Consider the following 17,620-nt stretch of genomic DNA (forward strand, 5'->3'; position numbering starts at 1 on the left):
TATATATTTGGTGCTTTAATTTTTCAATTCATTTATTTTTAATTTTTCATTGTTAAGCTTCTCCTTATGTATGGTTCTATATTGTTACTCTCCAACCCGTCCCACTAGCACCTTATAAAATTATTTATTTGCCCTTCAATTTAACTATAGAAAGGTTAAAAGTGTCATTTAAAGAGCTCGCTACAGTTAGATGATATAAAAAGTGATTCAGGCAGTCATTTGAGCAATTTCATGAAAAAGTAGGTATTCATCTTAAATATTTAAAAATTGATGTGTCTAAATATAAAATTGCCATAAATTAAGGTCTATATGTAAATTATTCTAATAAAAAAGTGAAATAACAAAGCTTTCAAACAATGGAATGAAATAGGATTTGTGCCAGGATACACCAAAGCAATCAAGCAATAGTTGGCTGTCAATTTCATTGAGTCTATGGAGAGAGAAAGGGTAATGCACACTATTCATTTTGATTTGTCATTGAAAATGATGATCATATGAAATTTTGAATCAGCATATTACATTATAGGAAACAAACCAACAGAGGGCTAACTTCAGAGCTGCCCCTGATAACTTGTATTTGTAGTTTGCAGATGCTAAAGCAGAGATCAGATTGCTGCAAGCAACTCTGGAGACGAAAGAGCAATTAGCATTAGCATTAGAGGGTGGCAAGTTGTAAATTATGTGCAAGTCCTCCTGACCTTCACAGCAAGACCCTAATGAATCGTGAATGTTCGAATGTGATGTCCTTTGAACCCAAAAGGAAAGATGTGCACATAGTTTCTGCAGACTTCCAGACATTTGCAGGTGCACCTTGTAAAACTGTGAATCCACTATGCAGGTTTAGGTCTACTTGAGATTCGCTACAAATTAGTGTGAATGTTGGGGATCCATTCAAAACACCTGTGAAGGATAAAATAATCCAAAAAAGTCAAGAATCAGCATTTTTTAATCGGCAAAGAATTTTGACAAATTAGTAAGTATTTGCGAGAACGAGCCAAATTTTGAGAATAGTAAAATCATGTTCTGTAAAATGAAGGCATTTTGGCATGCACAAGGTCATACCTTGTTGACAGAGAACATGGCCCAAAAGTAGGGCTGCTAAATGAGCCGAACCGAACAAGGGATATATGCAAGCATGGCTCATTCTTGTGACATGCAGAGACAAGTTGGAGCTCATCGTGAGCCCAAGTTAAACGAGTAAAGCTCGAGCTGGCTCGTCAACAAAAAAAATACCTTTTAAAATTGAAAATCACAGAAATTAAACTCTAAACCTTAGAAACCAAGATCAAACAGGGTCATTTACAAAATAAATACATTCTTAAAATTGTAAATGATAGGATTTGTACTCTGACCCAATTGCTTGCAGGCCAAATAACAAGTCTTCAACCATCTGCACTCGTATAAAATATATTTCTAAATAGTTAGTGAGCTTATACAAGGCAAACTAAGCCAAGCTGAATACTCAATTGTTCATGTTGAGCCTGCCGAGTCTGTTTCACGAGTTCAAATGAGCTCTTTACAAGCCAAACTCAAGCCAATCCATGAGCAGCTTTTCTTATTTTCGGGCACTATCCTAGACGTCAAGGACACTCAATGGATGCTAAACAAAGGGCGTACGAGAGTCATGAGATACGAATGATAAAGTAAGCTCAAATAGAGCATATGAGGAAGATCCAATCCCTAGAGATTTTAGTATGGCACCAAAGGTAAACCACCGAAGACACAAAAGATCTAGGGGTTCTTTTAAGGCCACCATTAACTCACTGAAAGCTTCACATGGCCTCCCACTAGAAACTTCTCCGTAGATCATTATGGCAGGTAGATTGATGTATTTTACAGGGTGCAGATCCTGGGGCCCAGCTTGTGCTTTAGTTGGGAAATTTTAAATGGCATAGCGACACATTGAGCCAGGCATAACCCAAATTGACCGTTTTCATTGTTTTGATGGTGGCAATTACAGAAATGCAGGGGCACAATCTAAATTAACAAACAAGTTGAAAAAAAAATCCGTCATGTGGCACTTCAAAGAAGCCACTTGCTGGAGCTGTTCCTTTTCAAAGCCACAGCTGGCTCTGAAATCAACACTCGATCTAAAGTTGCAGCAGTAAAGAAGATAAAAAAAAGTATCAATTGCCTTAAAAGGATGATCATACATCATGAAAAAAAAAACAATTCAACATCAAAAGTGGCATATGCATACCCTCCCCTTGGTAGTTCACACATCTAATAGAAATGGTTCTTTGGCGTTTTCCTATTGCCAATACTTAAAATCATGTCCAATAGCAGGGAAGAAATTATCTCACTATAAGATCCCATTCCTCACCTGTTGGTTATTGTTAATGTCTACTAAGCGTAATTTGGCCTGTTGAGTTCCCATCATCTATATAAATAAAAACAAACGTGGCTTCCCATACAGGGAACCTTTAGAGGATGATTAAGAATGATGAAATATAGTGGGACTAAATATCAAGTTCACAAAAAGGGAGACATGAACATTTTCACCTTATTAAGTCCTACCTTCTGCACTTCAGCACTTAAGCATCTGCCCAGTTATCCTCCCTCGTAATTACAAAAAATGGGCTTCTCCCTTCACAAATACAGAAAGCTTGAATCTAGTTCCCACCATCATCAATTCTCACCCTGAAAAAAAAATGCCCAGAAAACACACATCTAACGCTTTCAAGCATATCCTGCTAAGAATGAACCCGGTGCAGCTCTTTCAACAACGTCCATCATAGTTTTGCCAAACACCGAGGCACGTCTACCAATATTACAGGCCTAATAACTCCAGTATCGAGTACCATGCACTTATCTGGAAACAGAATACTAGTCATGGTAGGCAAACAAAGATATGCCCTACTCTTAGTATTTCAGCACCCAGGCACTCTGATTAGTCACTGTAACCCCTCCATGGATCCAGCTGCAAGTATTGAGGATCGATGGTATGCAACAAATGGTGGAAGACCGCCATTTATTGGCTTAGGTGTCGTACTGTTTGAAATTTGTTCAAGGAGATGGACAAGTGACATAAAAACCTCCATCCTTGAAATATCCCTGTTTGCCTGCCAAGATGGTGATTAGTTAGGCTATTCAAGAATAACGAATGATGGAGAAACCATATTTTGAGAGAGAGAGATCATGTCAATCTTCAATAACCATTATTAACTTGCAGACAAAAGCTAATGGAGAACTAGTAATAGTATACATTCCATAGAAAACAACTAGTTCCAGATAGCAGTATAATTGCAACAATAGCTTTCTAGTGTAAAAACATGAGATGTGAAGAACTGGAAAACGCAGATCCAACTTCCAACCTATGGTACCGGGACACTCCATTTCGCCCTCCATACCCGACAACCGTATCTCCGTGTCGACATGCATCGACACCCGGACACTATTTTACTCTCCATACATACAAGTTTGTATTTTAATTTATAATTTATAATTACATTTTCAGTATATAATATATATTTTAGATATAGCATATATATTTATGTTATATTCAGTTTATTTTGTATTTATGTGATATATATAGTTGTGTTTTCGTACCCACATTTTTTGGAATTACTGTGTCGTACCCTTCGTACCCATACTCGCACCTGTACCCAGGTGACATAGCTTCCAACATTCTTTATATTTTCTATATATACTTGGTAATTGGTATAAGCAGTTTTAGGGATTGCATCAAAAAACAAAAACGGTAATTTTAGAAAGTAGAAAAGTGAAATACTACCATTTGAAAGTGCAATGCTTCTCACTAATTTATGTTTTAGAAATCAAACATGGAATTTAATTTACAAGTCAATGGATAAATTGATCTTGGACACAAGATTGCACTTTATCATACTCAACTTTGATTCCCATGATTTAACTTCTCAACTCGTAAAGTATTCATTTGTCCTCTATTTATACCCTTGTAATGGCTCTCCAGTTAACCTAATCCCTAAATTTTATCCCCACAAAGTCATCTCTCTCTCTCTCTCTCTCTCTCTCTCTCTCTCTCTCTCTCTCTCTCTCTCCAAGACGGGTTGTTAATAAATCACCATTAGGCACCAACTAGGAGAGTCCTTATATACCTTTTCCACCCTCTTTCCCCCCTCCACTACCCTCCAACACTGTAAGAAGGTAGTATTTGGATTGGATCAATGTGAATACTGTACCTATTTTTTTGAGGGCTAGGCCAAGGGAACCCTTGAGGCCCCCCTTGCCCACAGCAGAGCCCTTGTGGGCATGAAAACTGCACATTCAGAACCTGGGTCTACAATTTGAATGGCCATGACATGATAGCTTGCTTGGCTGTATATTTATTTTCATTCATTTTTCAGAATTGGACTAGGTTTACATCTCAATCCAGATTGGAGATGCCTAATTAGTGTCCAGCCACAAGGAGCTTTGAATTCTACCCAAAGCCATCCAGTAAGAATAATGACCCATTAGATAAGTTAGGCCAATGTCCGGTCCTATAGGATCAAGTTAGGTCATATGAATGGACCCATTAACAGCCTGGAGGTCCAAGATGTCATCCTGGATGCAACTGACATTCAAAATTTTGGACCATTTTACAAGCATGACAAGGTGGACCACAACCACTTCCCCACTGTGCAAAACAAATACGGAAAATCTAAGCATCAGAATCCAAGTCAAGGCAATAACATGCTGAAACGATCTTTTATATACACAAAATGACATTTGTTAACACAGGAGTCAAAACAAACAGCCTATAATGAAGATGTGCCACCTAAAAACAAAAAAGACTGTATTTTTCATGAAAAAGTACAGCCAAAGAAGCACGAGCAAGAAATTCACTTGGATAAGTTACCTCAACAGCAAAGTGTGCCCAAATTTTGTCATTACGTGTTTCCATCACACCCTTGAGGATTGTTAATCCCAATCCCCGGATCATGTCTGCTATCTCCAGGAAAAAACCTCTCTCTTCACAAAGCATCTAAATAAAATGGCATATCAACAAGATGCCACTTTTGAAGATATATAACAAATAGTTGTACAAAAGGTAATCTTACCTCCACAAGCATTTGCCGTGGCACATTCAGATCCTCAACTATTATAGGGCATACCATGGATTTAGAACCAACTTCAAATGCCCATGTAGCACCACCCTCAAAGTTGTCCTTTAAGAGCAAGCCACCATCGTTGCTTATTAACTGCATAGGCACAGATACTCAGTTTTTAGCGTGTGATTTTGAAATTTGTTAAGAAAGATAGCACCAAGTAAAACATGTGGCAAGCAACAAGAAAGCATCAATTGACACCTTTGATTCTCCAGTGTGTTTCAATTTGTCTGCATGCTTCGTCACACTTTGTAAGAAAAGCATGTGCTTAATTGTACGCTCGAGTAAAGCATCAATGCTGCACTGTTCCACAATGTCACAAAATAGTCAAATCAGTATAATAATGACTTATGAATTATGATCCAGCAAGTTGACTAGGACATGGCTAGTCCATCAGAAAGAAGTCAGCTTGAAATTCCATAACATCAAAAAGATGGATCACCAGCCTATAGAGTTGAGTGCTGCTTGATTCAAAGGTCAAAAGAATTAGCGCAATGTGGCAACTATAATGGACAGGATCCAATTCAAGCTCCATCCATGTCACATGTCAGGATGCGTATAGAAACAAACTTTGTGAACACAACTACACCAAATATACCTTGGCTCCATTAGGTACAATTTCCCGCAACTCCTTAACACGGTCCTGGATCTGCTGGCGATCTTTCGGTCTTGGTCTCGTGCTTTCTCCTGGTTTAGGCCTTTTTTGTTTTCCCTTTGCAGATTCCTCAGCCCTCCCAGTGTGCACAGTAAGGGTATTGTCATGCTGTGCACCTGGACACTCCTCTATCCTCAGACTGGCTTGAGATTTTGAAGTCCCATCAGTTTGGGAGCCTTCTGCAGTCTTACTCGCACTACACTCAGACAGAGAATGGCAATTTGGTATCACCATCTCTGACTTCACATGAGATTGAGAAATACCAGCAACCTCTTCTTGTTTTTTATCTGAGGTAGTCAAAAGCTCAAATGGATTACAGTCAGCATGAGAAGAACCAGCCCCTGTCAACATGGTCTTACCAGATATATTATCATTGGTACTTCGATCAGTATAGGAATGAATACTAGAAACTATAGCATCCAGAAGATTCCCAGATCTGTTTTCAGAAAAACAGCTGTTGTCGATATGCCCATCATTAAACACATTCAACATAGAAGCCATGTTCAACTCAGAAATGCATGAAGAAAAATCAGTTCTAGTACTAACATTTTCCGCATTTTTCAGCTGTGAGACAGTGCTATTGCATCCACTCTGAGACTCATTGGTTCTAATAACAGAATGCAACTGAACGAGTGTACTGTCAAGAGAAGGGAGCTGCAAAGTTGCCGTCGATGAGTTCAATTTAATCTGATTAAAGCACCCAAAATTTTCAGAGCTTTTCCCACTGCCAGTTACAGTGATTAAGCTAGCTTCTTCATGAACAGGTTGGGCAGGCTGCAGATTTCCTTTTGGTATGAGTTGTACATCATTCACCGAAACATTTTGCACAAAGTCAGCAACATGCTTAGAGAGCTCTCCGTCACAAGAATAGCGCTTATCTAGGCCTGACCCATGCAATGGGTGACCAATAGCTTTAAAGAGATCATTCCCTACATTTCCCGGCATTGCAGCCAGAGTATGTCTCTCAATAGCAGAAGTATTGCTTGGTCTAGAGACTCTAGACCCACTAGAACTAATCTGAATATCACATGGTTCATTTGAATTGTCAGATGCTGTAGTCAGTGGCACAGCAGCTAAGTTAGTATACCGATAGCCATTACTCTGTGGAAGACCAGATGGTTGTGAATGTACTGATTTCCACAAAACAGATGGATTTGAATTTACAGCTTCCCCAATACCAATTCTAGAATTAACAGTATCACTTCTGCTAGAAATTAAACCAGAAGAAACTTCAGGTGGAAGAGACATTCTGCTTTCAGCAAATTCATGTTGTGAAAAGACTGCAAAGTCCAATAGAGACACTCTATCAAAAGTTCTCTGAGATGCAATACTTGGGATAATCTGTTGCTCCAAAATATTTACACTACTACATGATGCACCTGATCTTTTTGATAGGTGTTGTCTTGATCTCATGGAAGAGGTTGAGCTAGCTGCTGGAGCTCCCCCTGCTAATACAGTCTCCAGTTGAACTCTGGGCGATAGGTTGGGGTTCACTGATAGGAGAGCCTTTTGCCGAAACAAATCCCCAAAAGCTTCTGGAGAAGAAAAAGTCGAGCTTGAAATTGAGGGAATTGCAGAAGCATCAGAACAGACACCATCAAGGTTTGCAAGGAGAGAATTACTTGTCTGGAGTTCATTAGATAACAAGCAAGCAGGATGACTGAAGATAGGTTGGCCATGAATCTCATCAACAGAGGGCTCATGTCTTTCCACTTTAGCATGGAAAATATTGTTTGAGTCAATATGACCATAGGCATCAGAAAATTTGGGCAGATGTAATGTCTGCCCTGATACTACCAGCATACTTTCCTCAGATTTTTCCATTTTAACATGACAACTATTGGTTGAGTCAATATGACCATGGGCATCAGAAAATTTGGGCATACGTAATGTCTGCCCTGATACTGCCAACGTACTTTCCTCAGGTCTTTCCACTTTAACATGACAAATATTGGTTGAGTCATTATGACCATGGGCATCAGAAAATTTGGGCATATGTAATGTCTGCCCTGATACTGTTGGCGGACTTTCAGATGGAGAACCGCTGTTGACACCTAATTGCATGAACATATTTCTCACGTGGTTGACAAAATCTATACTCTCAGCAATCTGCAACAACAGAATGGAAACAAAATGCCATGATCAGAATGAAAACAACCTACAATCCATAGATAGCCGAATTCGAATGTGTTCAGAATTATTTGAAAAGAAGAATGATTTTTCTCAATGAAGTGAAATGCTAGACTCAGAAATAATCATATTACATGACAAGATAATTGTGAACATTGTGGAAATGACAGAGCTTATTTCCTTTAAGAATCTAACTTTTTAATAGACCACAAAAGAAATAGTCTTTCCCACTGAAAATATTAAAATTATGATGTCTCATTAGTCTTCTGTTCTTCTGAAAGGCCACCTCATATTTTCAATTCCAACATGTTACAATGCAGATGGTCAAATATCATGGAGCTTTAAGATCCTAAGAAAGAGGTTGTGTGCATAATCTGAGGCCAGACCACCAAAAGAAAAATAAAGGATATGCATTATTTTCCCAATTCCATTGTTTGCATGCCACAATATCAAACCAAAACATACTCTCAGCTACATCATTTCATAGCAAAATCATGGTTTCAGCAAATTGAAGAGAATCAACTTACAATTCGGACTGAACCACATTGAAGAACACCATGTGGTGCCACAGATATAATAGCAACTGTCTGCAAAACAAAAAATTGGTCAACAAACTTGTCATCCTCAGGTAAAATGCAATACGCAAGTAAGCAGTAATAGTTTCCACACCTGTATTCTTGCTGAAAACTGATGGTACCAGTCAGCAGAGTGCTGCAAGGGAAAGGTAGAAAGAAAAACAGATCCATCATAAAATTAGTTTCTGATAGATTTTTTTTACACACTAGTTTCTGATAGATTATTATCATTATGATTACATCATAAAATTAGTTTCTGATAGGTTTTTTTTTCAATAGTTTCTGATAGATTATTATCATTATAATTACACTCTAAAATGCAAAGGAAAACATTGGGACTATACTCAAAGAGAACGTTCCTATCAAGATTACAAACTATCAGGAGAAATGTATGAAGATTTAAAATCATGCAAAAAATACTATCATCAATGAACAACAGTGAGTAGCACCATCCAACAAAAAAAATCAAAAAATATTAGTCAATGGTGTTCAAATTCTTCAAAATTATCCTAACAGTGGTCATCTAGCAACATGTTTAACTTTTCCAAAGAAGGCATGCAAACTTGCATCAAGTTGAAATAACATGTGTCCGGGCTAGATCTGCACTTTACCAGAACTATTAGCAGTAGAAAATGGCTTTCATTTTGAATATATTCAAAACCATGTCACCAGGGTTGCAGATAGCCAAGTTGTGTGTCATTGATAAAGGTAGATATTGCTGAGCGTCCAAGTAGGGGTGGACATTGGGCTAGATAACAAATTTGACAGGGATTGGGCTGCAAGTGCAGCCTGGAATCTGATGGTACTGTAGCTTGGCATGTCCTGTCAGCTAATTGGCGGATAAAACAGAACTTTTCAATGGAGACAGCACAACCCATAATAATTCATGCATGGTCCTGGGTCCTGACTCTTGGCGTTATACGACCCAGACTCAGACTGACCATGGTGAGCTAGCCTGACTAGCAGGCTGTGAGGCCTTGCACCAATCATATTAGTCTCTAACGGTAACAACGTTGTGCTCTCCCCTAGCCACTAGGTGCTTAGTGCTTGTTGGTATGCTAGGGTAGCTTTCCTGTGTGTGTGTGTGTGTGTGTGTGTGTGCATATGTGTGTAAGATTTATTTTTCATGATGGTGAAAATCATCAACTCAGAATTCGTAACAATAAGGATGATCTAAAAATGATCCAAAACATCATGTTTGAGTCAATTTTAACCATAGTCACCTGTATCGTTAAAGGTTATTTCTCGGAGAGATTTTCAAAAAAAGTTGATAAATCTTGTGGATATCTCGGGAGTTTAAAAAATTGAAAAAATATAAATAACAACAAAAAAGCTAAGAAAATAAGTTTTGCATTATTTTCTTTCAAAAATATAAATGGATATGTTTAAAAGGTTTTTAAAATATAAAAGAAACAAAAAAAATAGGAAATGTAAACTTAAAATAAATAAATAAAAAAATTTCAAAAAATATCACGATATTATCACAATATTTTGTTCTGGTGATATTTTGAAAATATCGCAATATATTCCCGATATTATCAGCTACCTTGAAATAGCCGATAATATCACTATATTTTTAAAAAATTGGCAATATTGGTGACAGTGATTTTAACACATGAAAATAGTAAAATAGATCATTGCTAAACATGAGACCAAGGTTATCTTTTGCTTTTGGAAATCAGACATATGTAAGTTAAGGGGTTCCACTTCCACCAGTTATGGTCTCTCTCTCTCTCTCTCTCTCTCTCTCTCTCTCTCTCTTCTCTCTCTCTCTCTATATATATTATATATATATATATATATATATATATAGGGGATAATATTTGCTATCTCCATTTTTATCGTTTTCATGTTTTTGGTTGTTTCTCATGAAACTAGCCCTACAGCTGTGATCTAAATATTTTTCTTAGCAGGAATGGTTCTTGACTCATTACGACACGTAGGTAGGGTTTTATAAGGCTTGAAAAATCAATGGCCTACAATGAGTGATATTTTCCAAACACCTAAAATTGTGCTTCTAAGTCAAAAAAACATGATCCAGATGTCGATTCCTAGCATTTGGACCATGCTGAATCCATTTATGTCCGAGCAGATAAAATCCTGTGTTGTATAGAACTAGAGATGTTTGTACATACAAATGTTTGTACAAAATATTACGGTGTGTATAGGTTTATATTTAATACAGTCGATTGTAGGAACAATTTAGTTGGAATCTCATGATGCAAGTTTTCTGACTCAATCTAACCTCAGATGTGTTCAGCATGCTTGATTTAGTGAAAAGCAACCCTTTGATCGTGTTTTTTAAATGAAAAAACATGTTTTTTTTTCTGAGTTGAGAAAAATTGGTGCATTAACGACCGTCCATTTTTGCATTACTGGAACCAGTTTCCACTAAAAATAGCATGTAGATCACATACATTGGGTCATAGAACCAAAAAAACAAAAAATAAATAAAAATAAATAAACTGAAATTTGCTATGTCGTTTGCACATACAAACAATTGTAGCAAAATTTAATCCTATATATTTATATTATATATATAATATATAAATATATATACATATATAGAATTAGATACTGCAGGTTTTACTATTTAAAATTATGTCACAGGGATTCGGCCAGACAGGTGCCACACCCGCATCGACGTCGACGCGATGCGGGTGCGGCACCCAGTGCGGTCAACGCACCCAGGATCATTTTGGTCCATTTTTTGGATTTTTTTTTTTTAAAAATTGCCCTATGAAATGGGTTGCGGAATTTTAAAAAAAAAAACTTGGGGGGGGGGGGGGGGGGGGCGCTGCCCACCTGGTGGCCTCCCCTGGACCCCCACCCGCTGACCACGCAGCGGGACCCGTGCCGGGAGCCCGAACCCCTCCCCTATATATATATATATATATATATATATATATATATATATATATATATATATATATATATATATATATATATATATATATATATATATATATATTTTTTTTTTTTTTTTTGCCGCACCCCTGCACCCATGTGACATAGATTTAAAACAAGTTAAAGGTTTATAGCACTATGCTATAAGGAACTTACTGTTTATAGGGTAAAGCGTAGACACAAATATAAAGTGATATTTTCAAAATATTTGAGGAGTTTCAAAACATATTTAGAACATGATTAAAAAGGTGAAATTATCACATAACGTTTTCAAAATGTCACCGCTTTGAAAGAAAATAATTCATGCAAATTTATATTGTTGTTGTTACTTTGATAAATCATGATACCTATAACCTATGTCACAGGGACTCGGCAAACTGGGTGCCGCACCCGCATTGACGTGACGCGGGTGCAGCACTCGGTGCTGTCAACGGGACCCTGGGTGTGGTCAACCCACCCAGGGTCATTTGTGTGCAATTTTTGGACAAAAAAAATGCTCCTGACTTTTCTTCCTGTGAACGCAGAGAGAGAGAGGGAAAGGATGCGGCAGGGGGCCGCCGGCCTTCTGACGAATGCAGAGAGAAAGGGGGAGGGCACGACAGGGAGTCGTCAGCCCTTCGGCAAACAGAAGGAGACGAAGAAGAAGAAGAGAATAAGGGGAGAAGAAGGAGATGCGTACCTGAGAGAGAGTCGGCGCCGGGGTTCGGTCGCATGCCGGGAGCTAGAGAGAGTGCACAATCGAGAGGGAGAGGAGGAGGAGCGCAGGGGTGAGGGCTTCCCCCTCACCCTTGCGTAATTTAAAGGGCATGGGAGGACGCAAATCGGGAAACCCCAAAGGGGTTTCCCTTATCAGCAGAGGGGGGAAAAAACGAAGGCCCGTGGCTGCGCGGGCGTTAAAAAAAAATTTTAGGGTTTTCTTTGGACTCGGTTCCGGTCCGGGTTCGGGTCCATTTTTTTTTTGTAAAATTGTGGGTTTTACACCTACCCCCAACGAGCAAAGCCCTCAGAGAGATGAGACAGCTGACCCAGGGTTCGTTGACCGCACCTAGGGTCATTTATGTCCAACTTTTGGACTTTATAATTTATATATATATATATATATATATATATATATTTATTTATTTATTTATTTATTTTGCCGCACCCCCACACCCAAGTTTTTTGAAAGTGCCGCACCCCCGCACCCATGTGACATTGCCTATAACTTTCAGCTTGTTTATGTAATTTAAATATGATTTCTTTTATTTCAGAGTAATTCTAGCTTTCATTTATATAATATTATTTTTTTGGTTTGAAAAATAGCATGACTTTCTTGAGATTTATAGAAAAAGTGAAAACCCATGATATCTAGAGAAAGTTTCTTGCTCAGATATTCCCTAGAATGATATTGGCGACTTGGGTCAGAATCATATAGTAAACATATCTATTTTATAGGTTAAACAAAATATAGAAGTTAAAGGACTCAGGCATTTAGGCAAGTCCTGAAAATCATGTGACCATGCCAAAAGCAAGTTAACACTTGATTTCCTTAAGTGACAACCACTGCCTTAAAACAGGATCCACCAGATTCCCATTATTTGTCAACTAAAACACTCAGTGGCATGCATGCTGGAGCTAATATCCAAGTCAAAAATGCATCAAAAAAAGAATTCCATCACAAAATAGAAGTATGCCAAGGGTCATAAACCTTAAGATTGTTGTGGACCAGAGAAAGAATGTAGGACCTAATAAAATTCAAGAGAGCCCTCACATATTTTCAACCTGCTATATGCCCTCTTCAGTGGATTCCTCCAGGTTACATGGAAGTTGGAAGCAGAGCCGGACCTGTAAAGAGGTCAATGAGGCTTGGGCCTCAGGGCCCCTGGGCCCAAAAAAAATTTTAGGGGCCCATTTTTAAGGCCCGAGCTCCCCCATTTGTTTAGAAAAGGCTCGGGTAAAGGATCAGACCCAGATCTTTTACTCGACTCGGATCCGATTAAACATTAAAAACCCATGCGCCCCCTCGTCTTCTTCAATTTTTATTTAATATAATATAAATATTTGAAATATTATATTTGTTTAATGTGAATACAAATTTTATTGTTATTTTGATTCTTTAAAAAAAATTCAGAGGCGCTGCCCCGAACTCCTACTATTAATAGGGGGCCCATTTTTTCCCTCCGCTTCAGGCCCTATAAAACACAGGTACGGCTCTGGTTGGAAGGCTATGTCACATGGACTCTTCTAACAGGGCACTACACCCGCACCCAGGCGGGTGCGACACTTGGACGCAGCTTCTTTTGTGTTAGGCGAAGTCAACCACACTGAGGTCCATTTCTATCCAAAAGTAGATTCAGTTAACCCTAATCAAGTCCATTTTTATCTATATATATATATATATATATATATATATATATATATATATATATATATATATATATATATATACATAAATGCACACACATATACGTAGTGTTAACTTAAAACTGTTAAAAATTATATATATACCCACTCCGCACCCCCGCACCCAAGTTTTTTTAAAGTGCCGCATCTGCACCCGCACCTATGTGACATAGTTGGAAGGTTATTTCTTTCCTTCAAAGGGACCTTTCCCTTGCAAATAAATGGTTTTGTAATTGTGTTTCCTGACACAGCATGCTAGTGACTAGGGTTGGGGGAATTAACGGAGCCCTTAGCTGAAGCTTCTACTGCTGCTTCTAGATCATTCTCTGTGACTCTTGTTTCTTTTGGATAAGGTCTTCTTTGACTCAGATTATCCTTTTTTTCTCATGCTTCAATGTCAAAAATCCAAAAATGCAGAAAGCTGATAGCTCAACACAATCAAACCATTGATACTGGAAAAAAAAAACATGCCCAAAATATTTCTTAACAGAGAGGGCTCAAAAAAAAACAGAGGAACAGCTTAATTGACAAAACATGCACACAAGTTCATGCAAGGTTGCCCAGCTTCCTGCATTCAAGCATTCAATGAGACATGAACCCTTTGAAGCACATCTAAGTTTGTCAGCAATCCTCAGAATCAACAGCCGATGGAGGAGGAACAACCTCTACAAATCATTAATTTTCTCTCAAAATTTTTAACTTAAGGTTCTAGCAGTATGGTAGCCTATATCAAACAGACGATAAATATTCTCAATTCACCTCAAAAGTAGTTCCATAAACAATCGGTCCGGAAATATATCCTTCGTTCATGTATGTGTCTTGGAAGACCCATCTGTATGATCCCATGAGGGCAACATGACCAATAATCCTGGAATACACAGTACAAACAATATCAAAAGATCAAATAAACTAGCAATAGAGCAGACTAAAACAATTGTATCATGCCATAAATAGGTAGCAGCAAGAAAGAAAAGATTGGAGCTTGATGATAATAACAAGCATTTTTCTGTTATCACTTTGTTCAACAAGCAGTCCATAAAGAAAAACACAAACAAAAGATCTTTCTTTCTTGTTCTTTTTTCTACTAGCATGTGAAATGAAACAGGTTTAGATGCCATTCATCCAACAAATCTAATTGCTGACCCAAAAAAACCTCTGTAAAACTATGTTTCAAGAACAGGAGCACTAACACATTATTCTCAAGGAGCAGTGAACAATGCTAAAGCATCCATTCTGTGTTGTCATTAGCCTTGACAAGAATGAATGTCCCATGAAATAATTGACACACACAATACAGTTGGAAGATAAATTCCTAATGTAGTTTGACAAACAACTAAGATGGAACAGACAAGAGCACAAATATACCAGAACAGCTTAATCAACAAGACCAAATGATAACTAAGATAAAATAAGAATAAAAATAAAGTATACCCTTTCCCAACCACATGGACCTGATCTTTCATTTTTCCTATAAGCACACCCAATGGATCATTCCCATGAAACTTAGCCTGACTGGGCCCGTGCTGATTCAAAAGAGCTTCCCATTCTCTCAAAAGCAATGGTTGGCTTCCAAATGCAGAAGATCCATGCTCATAGTGTCCTTCTTCCCATATCAAAATCCTGCAATGGAAGAAATTTCATCACAATGTACAACCACAATGCCAAATAATATCCACAAACTTGGAAACTTGTGAACAAACATTCTCCACAAGCCAAAATCAAAGGAAAAGTATGTAAGCGTTCAGAATTAGTACATCAAGTGTATGCTCATTTGACAGGAAACTCGGGGGAATGAAAATCATTTCAATCAGAAAGGTAACCAAAAGCCCAATCACAATGAAACACAACGAGAGGTAAACAAGAAGCGGCATTTCGTTTTAGAGAGAGGAGTTCCTGTTTAGGTTTCTTAGCTAACAAAACCCTAAGTCAGCAATATAAATTACAAAAAGGACAAACCAAACCTACAAAAAGTTCAATATCTTGACTAATTAAATTTTTTCTTTTCTACAGTTCCAAGAGGAAGACCGCAATCCTCAACAACACTACACCTCCTAGCCGCCGCACACCCCCACCACCAACCCAAAAATAATAAAAAAGTAAAAAATAATTAAAAAGATTAAAAAAAGAGGAAATTGGGAAAGGAGAAGTGGAAAAGACAGACTTTTTCATAACATTACACAAAGAAAAGGTCTAAGGAAAAAACTTCCATTCACAAAAGGTAAAGTTTTTTATCGAAATGAAGCATACCACCATTCCCATTCAGCTCATTTGCACATAAACATGAGAGATCAAACCCCATAAGAATGCATGATCACCAACTAAGAGAAAAAAGAACAATAGATGGAGAGACAAAAAAGCAGAAGGTAAAAGAATTAATGGACATAAATTCATCAGTTTCTGATGTAAGCACCGAGAAAGATAAATGGAAAAAACAACACAACAGAAACAAACAACATTCCAAGAATAAAGATCAAACAAGAACCAATTCACATCAACTTCTCTCCAGAAACCGGTGAAAAAGGGAACAATGAAAATCAAAACTTACATTGGATTCTGGCGCTTGTGCTTCCAGAAGACCGCATACGTCCAGCCATTCTCTCCACAGATGCTCTTAAGGACCTCCCTCAAGAGAGACCCCATCCCCACCAACACCCCAAAAGAAGAAACACACACGAAAATTAACACCCCCACCGAAAAAAATAAAAGAAAAAACTCGAAGAAAGAGCAAAACAATGGTGTTGAAGCCCCCTAACTTCCTCTGCATGATCCCCTCCCGGCCTGCTTCGTCCTCACTCCACCACTCCTCCTCCTCAGTGTCCCTAAATTACTCCCGCTCACCTTCCCGCAATCCATTCTTCTCACTAGAGAGAGAGAGAGAGAGGTGGGTACCTCCAACTCAAAGGGTACCTTCGAGAGAGAGAAGAAGAAGAAGAAAAGAAGACGAAGCAGTGGGTGTGCTCCAACTAGAAAGGGGCCCTTTAGAGAGAGAGAGAGAGAGAGTTCAGGCTATCTGGAAGGACACAGTAATGATTGCCATCGCCATTCTTTCTCACACTCTAGAGAGAGAGAGAGAGTAGGGGGCAAAATGGGAATAACGACTTAGGTCAGAGATTGCTCAGAGGAAGAACTAAAACACTACACTGCCTACACAGAGATGCCCGCATGTGCCCTTCCTCCCATATTTAATACCCATAAATTCTAAAAATACCCCTCTTCTACTCCCACCTTTTCGAAATCTACCTCCACCTATCCTACCAATGACTAATTTACCCCTATGGCTTTACTAACATGATGGTAAAGAAGAGTGCATGTTATAGGGGTAATATTGTCCGAAAATCTTTCTCTTAACTGTCTTTTAGTCCCCCGTTTATTGGTATGCTGTTCTTTTGCACTATCTTTTGTATTTTTAGGTCGGGGGATCGAATCTCGTGGGGACCATGAATCGTGGAAATGACTCTCATAATAGACTTTGTCCCTTAATTAAATAATTAATGCGGAGAAAATTAAGAGATCACCATAGTTATACCTTATTGCGGAAAGATTTTCAGTGGATCTAGGTCAAAAAAAATTTATTGATTACTGCAAGAAATAAGTGAATTAGAAAATATCCACATTCTTGGTCTTTAGTGGACCCTGGGGATGTAAACGGATCCGGTGTAGGCATTACTGGATCCTTGACCCGAACCTGGTATGACCAGCTCGACCTAGAATTGAAGAATTCGTATCAAGACTACAAGGATTCAAAACCAACACATAAGATCCGTTTGGGTCTACTTCTACTTTGATATTTGGAACTAAGTCTAAGCCATATTGGGAAACTAGGGTTTCAAGGTTCTTTTGTTTTATGTTTCTTAAACATGGAAGATTTGAAAGAACTTTAGGAGCCAATGATTGGACCTTGG

General features: G+C 38.2%; 1 protein-coding gene across 2 annotated transcripts; it reads right to left on the reverse strand.

Annotated features, from left to right (window-relative positions):
- Positions 1 to 441: 441 nt before the first annotated feature.
- On the reverse strand, positions 442 to 16,880 carry LOC149817009 (transcription factor EMB1444-like). 2 transcript variants are annotated; one of them, XR_016427571.1, is made up of 12 exons: positions 16,264 to 16,878; positions 15,150 to 15,338; positions 14,478 to 14,586; positions 8,524 to 8,565; positions 8,382 to 8,441; positions 5,668 to 7,833; positions 5,271 to 5,372; positions 5,022 to 5,162; positions 4,820 to 4,945; positions 2,518 to 3,062; positions 699 to 900; positions 442 to 625 (listed from the first exon to the last, which is right to left on the reverse strand). XR_016427571.1 is itself a non-coding variant. In XM_089986713.1 (10 exons), exons 1-10 carry the CDS (start codon positions 16,356 to 16,358, stop codon positions 2,895 to 2,897), a joined length of 3,198 nt encoding a protein of 1,065 aa, XP_089842839.1. In that variant the 5' UTR covers positions 16,359 to 16,880; the 3' UTR covers positions 2,357 to 2,894. The 2 variants fall into 2 exon arrangements, 1 of the variants encoding a protein (XP_089842839.1); XM_089986713.1 differs by lacking the exons at positions 442 to 625; positions 699 to 900 and having other exon boundaries at positions 2,357 to 3,062; positions 16,264 to 16,880.
- Between the last annotated feature and the right edge of the window lie 740 nt (positions 16,881 to 17,620).

The sequence above is a fragment of the Nuphar pumila genome, chromosome 14 (genome assembly GCF_984573655.1).
Source record: "Nuphar pumila chromosome 14, dmNupPumi1.hap1.1, whole genome shotgun sequence".
NCBI lineage: Eukaryota > Viridiplantae > Streptophyta > Magnoliopsida > Nymphaeales > Nymphaeaceae > Nuphar > Nuphar pumila.